We start from the raw sequence: 9957 nt of genomic DNA on the forward strand, positions 1-9957 counted from the left end.
TCATTGATTTCCGTGATTATGATATTTTTAGATGATAATAATCTTTACACTGATTTCCCGTTATTGCCGCAGATTACTTATGATTTCTGTTTGAATTCCGATGAATTCCGGTGATTTTTTGGTGAATGCCTTAATTACCACTGGATTCTTCGTGAATTACGATGAATGAAGTGATTATTTCTATTTCAACTGATTACTCTTTTTATTTTGGATTTTCGAATTCCTCGATTGATTATGATGTGATTATTTCACGAAATCTGTGATTACCGAGATGACTACAAAAGATTACTAGTAAATCATGTGATTATTCTGATTTTTCTCGTGACTTCCAGTGATTATCGGAGATTTCTGATTACCTTTGATTACCCACAAAAGTTATTATGATTACTGATGTTTTTCTAAGAATTCTAGAAATCAATCGAGTAGTCGTTTTCTACGGTTTTGTACACCTGATTAATTCAAGTGACTAACCCCTCGCATTAGATTTATGATTAAATTTACGAGTTTTACAAAATATGTAGAAGGGGAAGAAGCAGATATGGAAGGTGTTTTTCCCCGTCCTTTGTTTTTGCGCCTGGTGAAAAGTCATTTTTAAAATCACCTACTGTCCAAGCAACAATATTCCATTAGAATTTTTGAATGAAATATTAAAATGTAATTGCAGCTAGTGGGTGCAACTTCTATAGCGTAAATGACCTTCTGTTCTTGCAAGGGTACGATGGAAGGCTCGTTTAATTTCAGCACCATCATACTTTTCACGGTTGAACATGACTAATTTCCAATGGGTCAAACGGCACATTCCTTAGATTTATGATTAAATTTGTGATACCGACTTCAATTTAACGTACAACGATTATTACCTTATGCTAAGCGATAGAAACAAGGACTTCCGGTTTATTATTATTTAATTAGTAAATCACTTTAATCTTTACTAATTATACGTTGATACATTTTTTCCAAAAACTGCATAAAAGCCGCGATTGATAGCATGTACAGCATCCATACGAAAATCACATCCAAATCTACTAAATCGATGTAGGTAATTTCCTTTTGTAATTTCTCGGAGCCCATTTCTTTTTCAACCTTGAAATTGTTGTAGGCGCTTAATTTTGCCAACAACCCATTTGTTCGAAACTGACCAATCCTAGGGAAAAATTTGAAATTATTTAATCATATTTTTTAAAACTTAATCAGTAGACGAATCGGACGCTAAATAATTCTTTTGTCATACCAGGGATAGATTTAATTTTAGAAGCAGGAATGGAGAACGGTTAGTATTTACTTCAGTCAAACTCATAGCCCAGTAAAGAGCCCTTCCCTCCAACACGTAACGAATATTTTAAATTATCTTATAGGCTCACTTAAACTACGTTTTGATGACGTTGCTGACGGGGACGGCGAAAAATACGTAGTTCTTTTTACCTCTGTCGCTAAGACCCGCCTTTCTTTCAATACCCCTCCGTCCCGTGGAAGGGGGTCAGGGACTTTGACGCGCCCAATATCCAGTTCTCTATTCCTGCTTCTAAAATTACATCTCTCCCTGGTCATACTTTAACAATCAATTAAACTGATTCAGGAATACATAGATTCCTTCTATTTGGAAATCATAGACATCATAATAATATCTGATGTAAGGTACAGGGAAGGGCTTAGAATTTTGTTGAACCTTCCTAGCCGTCTCTGGACCGAAACGTCTGGAGCGCAGTCACCGAAAAGCGAGATGGAAGGCAATGTTTTACCCTCTTAGGTTCATCAAATCAGCTTATTGGCATTAAAATATAATCTCTAATGAAAACCCCGGATCAAATTTAATACCTAAACTCTTTGAGCTTTGTCTTTCCCAAAACACAACTGGGCTTCCCTTCAGATTTATTGACAAACATGTTAGCTTACATTCTGTCTATGGGTTCTTTGTGAACGAAGGATTTATTGTATCCAAAATGGAAGTGACATGTGAACAAATTCTCTTTTGGGAAGTTTATTTGACTGAATGGTAATCCGTGAGAGACGATAGCGTTGACGAACGTTTTATAACTTTGTATTAAAACAAATTTCGAGTTGAGAATCGAATCCAAGGCTTCATTCCAACTTTTCAAACTGTCACTTCCACCTTTTTCCAATTCATCACCGATGATTCTCAGATCCTTTCTAGATGATATCTGAACATGGAAATGAATTAAATCGGTTTATAAAAATTTTATTTGCCTAAACTATAAGCCTAGCTGGCTATTTTAGATACTTTCAAACATCTACAGTATAAATAAGATTTGTGACGTCTGTTTTGCCTGTTCTCCGTTTGGGGTTTCCACCCCTCATGTTAGACCGATCCGGCTGGGGGATCGCCCCCCTTGCTTGAAAATAGACCCACCTAGTTTGGAATGTGGTCGAGCAAGAGGTTTTTGGGAAATAACGAAAGAGAGGGTTGAAAAATTGAAAAACATTCTCGAAAAGCGCGCCCGCTCGTAAAGACGTTCCTTCTACCTGAAAACATGGTCAACTGGTAAGATGTGTTATCTTGTACATTAAAGACTATTTTTTGACTACATCTGGCTTGAATAACTATAGGGACTTGGCAGTACTACGTCATTCAACGTCAGGCTACCTTCCACTAGTGCTAAAAAACATACCAGGAGGAGGGGCTTATGTAGCTTTCATTCTGTTAAAAAACATACCATAATGGCGCTGGGGGCGGAGTTAAGCCCGAATTGCCAAGTCCCTATTGGTAAGGCCTACGGTATTTAAGGGGTAGTAAAAGTAAACCTTACATCTGGCGCCCAACGTGGGGCACGTTAAATACGTGTGAATAGTTAGTATTTCGGCGAAAAAAGAGTAGTACATACGTGTAGAGGGTGTATATAATTGTGAGCGGTGTAGTTGAATTGGCCTAGCCAATTCATTCCTTATTCGGCAATTTGGACTTGCGATCTCGTTCTCTTGCAAGAATGGTTGATCCGGCTCAGCAAATAGCTGATGCGATCACGCGAGCCTTGGCAGGGGCGAGGCAAGGACCGACGGTCAGGGTGACGGCTGAGCCGCCATCTTATTCTGGGCCGCGCGACCCTTTGTCTCCGAATGATTTTCTGGAAGCGTTATCGAGGTATCAATTAAGACGTATCTGGTTATACAGATAACGATATTCTTACTCGAGTACTTCCACTGGCGCTAACTGAACATGCCCGCAGGTGGTTTTCATTTGCGGAGCCGTTCAATAGTTTCGCTGAGTTCAAAACAAAATTCAATAAAGAATTTTTGGCGACGGACTACGAAACTCGTCTTCGTCGGGAACTTGAGCTGAGGACTCAAGGTGTAGACGAGCCGCTAACCCAGTATATACACTGTATATCTGAGTATTACAGTCGTCTTGGAGGAACGGTAACGGAGGCGGAAAAGATAAAACGCGTCATCAGTCAATGCCATCCCGCCTATCGTTGCCACTTGCAAGGACAGGTGTTCGCCAGTATGGCGGCGTTGTCGGACAAGGCTAGAGAGATACAAGGATCTTTATTGGCTTGTTCGATATATGCACCTCCACCTCCACCAGAATGTTCGATAGAGCCAACTCTCGCTTACTCCGGTGTTCAAAACACGGAGGTTGGCGAAAAAGGCGCAACGGCGTCGGCGTTAATGAGTACGCCAGCGGCGGGATCTCCTAGTCCGTTTGGAGGATACAACGCGCTCGCATTAACGCCTCACTCGCTCGGTTTAGCTTCGCTTGACCCGTATCTGTACCACAGATTTCGGGGAAGCGTCGAGACAAACAAGCAGCCCAAAGAATTGAGACAGCCGCATAGAGCGGGTCCCCCAAAAAACAACGATACTTGTTCGGGAAACCCGAACAAGGAATGTTGGAAATGTGGGAAAAAGGGGCATCCCTTACAAAAATTATTGGCTGGTTTTAAAACGCAGCTGAGCTGTTTTTAGGCTGCCTGGCTAGAAGTAAGCTGTTAGGGAACTGTATTGCGCTGCAAGCAATTTACAGCCAAAAATCAGCCTTTTTTGTTTTCTGTAATTTGACTACAAAGGCTGATCGGCAGCCTACGCTTTTGGGCTAAGAAACAACGTCCCACCAGCCACGAATTAGCCTACAGCAAAAGGCTATAGTTTCAGCTTTGGCAGCCTACGCTTTTGGGCTACAAAACAGCGTGCCACCAGCCACGAATTAGCCTACAGCAAAAGGCTATAGTTTCAGCTTTGGCAGCCTACGCTTTTGGGCTACAAAACAGCGTCCCACCAGCCACGAATTAGCCTACAGCAAAAGGCTATAGTTTCAGCTTTGGTAGCCTACGCTTTTGGGCTAAGAAACAGCGTCCCACCAGACACGAATCAGCCTACAGCAAAAGGTTACTGTTTCAGCTTTTGCAGTCGGCTGCAATGCAAAGACATTACAGTCAAATACCAGCCGGCTTAATTTAAAAATAATTTGCAGGCTGTAACCCAGCTTAGTTTCAGCTACATTTACAGACAAATTTTTGCCCGATCAGCCTTTGTAGTCAAATTACAGAAAACAAAAAAGGCTGATTTTTGGCTGTAAATTGCTTGCAGCGCAATACAGTTCCCTAACAGCTTACTTCTAGCCAGGCAGCCTAAAAACAGCTCAGCTGCGTTTTAAAACCAGCCAATAATTTTTGTAAGGGATGCCCCTTTTTCCCACATTTCCAACATTCCTTGTTCGGGTTTCCCGAACAAGTATCGTTGTTTTTTGGGGGACCCGCTCTATGCGGCTGTCTCAATTCTTTGGGCTGCTTGTTTGTCTCGACGCTTCCCCGAAATCTGTGGTACAGATACGGGTCAAGCGAAGCTAAACCGAGCGAGTGAGGCGTTAATGCGAGCGCGTTGTATCCTCCAAACGGACTAGGAGATCCCGCCGCTGGCGTACTCATTAACGCCGACGCCGTTGCGCCTTTTTCGCCAACCTCCGTGTTTTGAACACCGGAGTAAGCGAGAGTTGGCTCTATCGAACATTCTGGTGGAGGTGGAGGTGCATATATCGAACAAGCCAATAAAGATCCTTGTATCTCTCTAGCCTTGTCCGACAACGCCGCCATACTGGCGAACACCTGTCCTTGCAAGTGGCAACGATAGGCGGGATGGCATTGACTGATGACGCGTTTTATCTTTTCCGCCTCCGTTACCGTTCCTCCAAGACGACTGTAATACTCAGATATACAGTGTATATACTGGGTTAGCGGCTCGTCTACACCTTGAGTCCTCAGCTCAAGTTCCCGACGAAGACGAGTTTCGTAGTCCGTCGCCAAAAATTCTTTATTGAATTTTGTTTTGAACTCAGCGAAACTATTGAACGGCTCCGCAAATGAAAACCACCTGCGGGCATGTTCAGTTAGCGCCAGTGGAAGTACTCGAGTAAGAATATCGTTATCTGTATAACCAGATACGTCTTAATTGATACCTCGATAACGCTTCCAGAAAATCATTCGGAGACAAAGGGTCGCGCGGCCCAGAATAAGATGGCGGCTCAGCCGTCACCCTGACCGTCGGTCCTTGCCTCGCCCCTGCCAAGGCTCGCGTGATCGCATCAGCTATTTGCTGAGCCGGATCAACCATTCTTGCAAGAGAACGAGATCGCAAGTCCAAATTGCCGAATAAGGAATGAATTGGCTAGGCCAATTCAACTACACCGCTCACAATTATATACACCCTCTACACGTATGTACTACTCTTTTTTCGCCGAAATACTAACTATTCACACGTATTTAACGTGCCCCACGTTGGGCGCCAGATGTAAGGTTTACTTTTACTACCCCTTAAATACCGTAGGCCTTACCAATAGGGACTTGGCAATTCGGGCTTAACTCCGCCCCCAGCGCCATTATGGTATGTTTTTTAACAGAATGAAAGCTACATAAGCCCCTCCTCCTGGTATGTTTTTTAGCACTAGTGGAAGGTAGCCTGACGTTGAATGACGTAGTACTGCCAAGTCCCTATAGTTATTCAAGCCAGATGTAGTCAAAAAATAGTCTTTAATGTACAAGATAACACATCTTACCAGTTGACCATGTTTTCAGGTAGAAGGAACGTCTTTACGAGCGGGCGCGCTTTTCGAGAATGTTTTTCAATTTTTCAACCCTCTCTTTCGTTATTTCCCAAAAACCTCTTGCTCGACCACATTCCAAACTAGGTGGGTCTATTTTCAAGCAAGGGGGGCGATCCCCCAGCCGGATCGGTCTAACATGAGGGGTGGAAACCCCAAACGGAGAACAGGCAAAACAGACGTCACAAATCTTATTTATACTGTAGATGTTTGAAAGTATCTAAAATAGCCAGCTAGGCTTATAGTTTAGGCAAATAAAATTTTTATAAACCGATTTAATTCATTTCCATGTTCAGATATCATCTAGAAAGGATCTGAGAATCATCGGTGATGAATTGGAAAAAGGTGGAAGTGACAGTTTGAAAAGTTGGAATGAAGCCTTGGATTCGATTCTCAACTCGAAATTTGTTTTAATACAAAGTTATAAAACGTTCGTCAACGCTATCGTCTCTCACGGATTACCATTCAGTCAAATAAACTTCCCAAAAGAGAATTTGTTCACATGTCACTTCCATTTTGGATACAATAAATCCTTCGTTCACAAAGAACCCATAGACAGAATGTAAGCTAACATGTTTGTCAATAAATCTGAAGGGAAGCCCAGTTGTGTTTTGGGAAAGACAAAGCTCAAAGAGTTTAGGTATTAAATTTGATCCGGGGTTTTCATTAGAGATTATATTTTAATGCCAATAAGCTGATTTGATGAACCTAAGAGGGTAAAACATTGCCTTCCATCTCGCTTTTCGGTGACTGCGCTCCAGACGTTTTCGGTCCAGAGACGGCTAGGAAGGTTCAACAAAATTCTAAGCCCTTCCCTGTACCTTACATCAGATATTATTATGATGTCTATGATTTCCAAATAGAAGGAATCTATGTATTCCTGAATCAGTTTAATTGATTGTTAAAGTATGACCAGGGAGAGATGTAATTTTAGAAGCAGGAATAGAGAACTGGATATTGGGCGCGTCAAAGTCCCTGACCCCCTTCCACGGGACGGAGGGGTATTGAAAGAAGAGGCGGGTCATAGCGACAGAGGTAAAAAGAACTACGTATTTTTCGCCGTCCCCGTCAGCAACGTCATCAAAACGTAGTTTAAGTGAGCCTATAAGATAATTTAAAATATTCGTTACGTGTTGGAGGGAAGGGCTCTTTACTGGGCTATGAGTTTGACTGAAGTAAATACTAACCGTTCTCCATTCCTGCTTCTAAAATTAAATCTATCCCTGGTATGACAAAAGAATTATTTAGCGTCCGATTCGTCTACTGATTAAGTTTTAAAAAATATGATTAAATAATTTCAAATTTTTCCCTAGGATTGGTCAGTTTCGAACAAATGGGTTGTTGGCAAAATTAAGCGCCTACAACAATTTCAAGGTTGAAAAAGAAATGGGCTCCGAGAAATTACAAAAGGAAATTACCTACATCGATTTAGTAGATTTGGATGTGATTTTCGTATGGATGCTGTACATGCTATCAATCGCGGCTTTTATGCAGTTTTTGGAAAAAATGTATCAACGTATAATTAGTAAAGATTAAAGTGATTTACTAATTAAATAATAATAAAACCGGAAGTCCTTGTTTCTATCGCTTAGCATAAGGTAATAATCGTTGTACGTTAAATTGAAGTCGGTATCACAAATTTAATCATAAATCTAAGGAATGTGCCGTTTGACCCATTGGAAATTAGTCATGTTCAACCGTGAAAAGTATGATGGTGCTGAAATTAAACGAGCCTTCCATCGTACCCTTGCAAGAACAGAAGGTCATTTACGCTATAGAAGTTGCACCCACTAGCTGCAATTACATTTTAATATTTCATTCAAAAATTCTAATGGAATATTGTTGCTTGGACAGTAGGTGATTTTAAAAATGACTTTTCACCAGGCGCAAAAACAAAGGACGGGGAAAAACACCTTCCATATCTGCTTCTTCCCCTTCTACATATTTTGTAAAACTCGTAAATTTAATCATAAATCTAATGCGAGGGGTTAGTCACTTGAATTAATCAGGTGTACAAAACCGTAGAAAACGACTACTCGATTGATTTCTAGAATTCTTAGAAAAACATCAGTAATCATAATAACTTTTGTGGGTAATCAAAGGTAATCAGAAATCTCCGATAATCACTGGAAGTCACGAGAAAAATCAGAATAATCACATGATTTACTAGTAATCTTTTGTAGTCATCTCGGTAATCACAGATTTCGTGAAATAATCACATCATAATCAATCGAGGAATTCGAAAATCCAAAATAAAAAGAGTAATCAGTTGAAATAGAAATAATCACTTCATTCATCGTAATTCACGAAGAATCCAGTGGTAATTAAGGCATTCACCAAAAAATCACCGGAATTCATCGGAATTCAAACAGAAATCATAAGTAATCTGCGGCAATAACGGGAAATCAGTGTAAAGATTATTATCATCTAAAAATATCATAATCACGGAAATCAATGTATTCATTCAGTAATCAACGGAATTCACAGGTGTACAAAATTTTAGCGAATGACTAGCCCCTCTAGAAAATGTACCGCTGACGGATTCGAAATTGGTCATTTGCAACCGAGAAAAATATGATGGTGCTGACATTAAACGAGCCTTACAAGAACAGAAGGTCAATTATCGCTATAGAAGTTGCACCCACTAGCTGCGATTACATTTTATTCAAAACGTCTAATGGCGTAATGTAGCAGCAGGGACAATAGGTGATTTTGAAAATTACTTTCCACCAGGCACAAAACAAAGGAGGGGAAAAATACCTTCCATGTCTGCTTTATCCCCTTCTTCATATTTTGTATAAAAAGGCTTATTCGTGAAGCTAAAAGTACTTCAGCGTGTATCTACAGAGCTAACGCTATAAGACTCACTAGAAAATCGAATTGTAACAACGAGTTTTTCACTTCTCCGTAATTCAACATGCAAATAAAAATGCTAGTATTTTTATGTCTCACGGTTATGTCGCTTGCAATGAATATCAACGCTGCTGAATTAAAACCCGGTATGTAGATTCATTAAATTAGAACATATGGGCTCTCAAAAGAAGGCCGAAAAACAAGGAGATCTTGCAGAATTATAGCACTAGTATTGTGGTTTTGACCCAATTGTTTTCGATTATTGAACATAAAGCAATGATCAAAATAAGTTCAAACCTAGTGGAAGACCGTGAACGTGTTAAACGGCCAAAAGCGTTAATCCCTTTGTTTTTATTAACGCTTGTAATAAAGGTAAGGAAAGTAGCTCAGATATCGGTTACTTGTTTGTTCAGATGTACTGGTAACTGACCAGTCTTTTATTCTTTATTTCAATTAGACACATTACTTTTACAATAATTCGAATGAACCCCTTAAATTTTACAATAAATCGAATCGATTCCATTAATTTTACAATAATTCGAATCGAACCCCATTACTTTTACAATAATTCGAATGAAACCTAATTACATTGTTCTACAAAAATTTACATAACTATCACGAGTAGAAGCAACAAAACCCGCACGCGACCACTGTCATGAAACATCAAGTCCAGTTTAGTTTGAACGTCTGGTGCGGAATTGTAGGATATCATTTAATGGGCCTTACTTTTTGCAACCGAGGCTAAATGGGGAGGCGTACTTGACCTTTCTGCGTGGAAATTTACCGGAGCTTTTAGAAGACGAACCGTTACGACTGCGACAAACAATGTGGTTCATGCAAGATGGTGCACCGCCCCATTTTAGTCTTCAAGTTAGAGCATATCTTGATGTCGCGTTTCCCCGGAGGTGGATAGGTCGAGGCGGAACTGTTGCGTGGCCAGCAAGATCTCTCGATCTCAACCCATGCGATTTTTTTCTTTGGGGCCATCTCAAGGACTTGGTATACCGAAGCGAAGTTCGCGATGTCGAAGACTTACGACAAGGGATAATTGATGG

At 40.5% G+C, this 9957-nt stretch overlaps 2 protein-coding genes across 4 annotated transcripts; one reads left to right on the forward strand and one right to left on the reverse strand.

The window, feature by feature from the left end:
- The first annotated feature begins 2440 nt into the window (after positions 1–2440).
- LOC149589734 (uncharacterized) lies at positions 2441–4021 on the forward strand. Of its 2 annotated transcripts, XM_089861771.1 has the most exons (3): positions 2441–2500; positions 2942–3097; positions 3183–4021. In XM_089861771.1, exons 2-3 carry the CDS (start codon positions 2943–2945, stop codon positions 3919–3921), a joined length of 894 nt encoding a protein of 297 aa, XP_089717897.1. In that variant the 5' UTR covers positions 2441–2500; position 2942; the 3' UTR covers positions 3922–4021. The 2 variants fall into 2 exon arrangements, with proteins under 2 accessions (XP_089717897.1, XP_089717896.1); XM_089861770.1 differs by having other exon boundaries at positions 2454–3097.
- A 56-nt stretch (positions 4022–4077) lies between these two features.
- On the reverse strand, positions 4078–6064 carry LOC149589735 (uncharacterized). Of its 2 annotated transcripts, XM_089861768.1 has the most exons (3): positions 6005–6064; positions 5408–5563; positions 4078–5322 (listed from the first exon to the last, which is right to left on the reverse strand). In XM_089861768.1, exons 2-3 carry the CDS (start codon positions 5560–5562, stop codon positions 4584–4586), a joined length of 894 nt encoding a protein of 297 aa, XP_089717894.1. In that variant the 5' UTR covers position 5563; positions 6005–6064; the 3' UTR covers positions 4078–4583. The 2 variants fall into 2 exon arrangements, with proteins under 2 accessions (XP_089717894.1, XP_089717893.1); XM_089861767.1 differs by having other exon boundaries at positions 5408–6051.
- Positions 6065–9957: the final 3893 nt, after the last annotated feature.

This window comes from Phalangium opilio, unplaced genomic scaffold (genome assembly GCF_054372755.1).
Source record: "Phalangium opilio isolate 3A_F unplaced genomic scaffold, DU_Popi_V2 ptg000505l_1, whole genome shotgun sequence".
NCBI lineage: Eukaryota > Metazoa > Arthropoda > Arachnida > Opiliones > Phalangiidae > Phalangium > Phalangium opilio.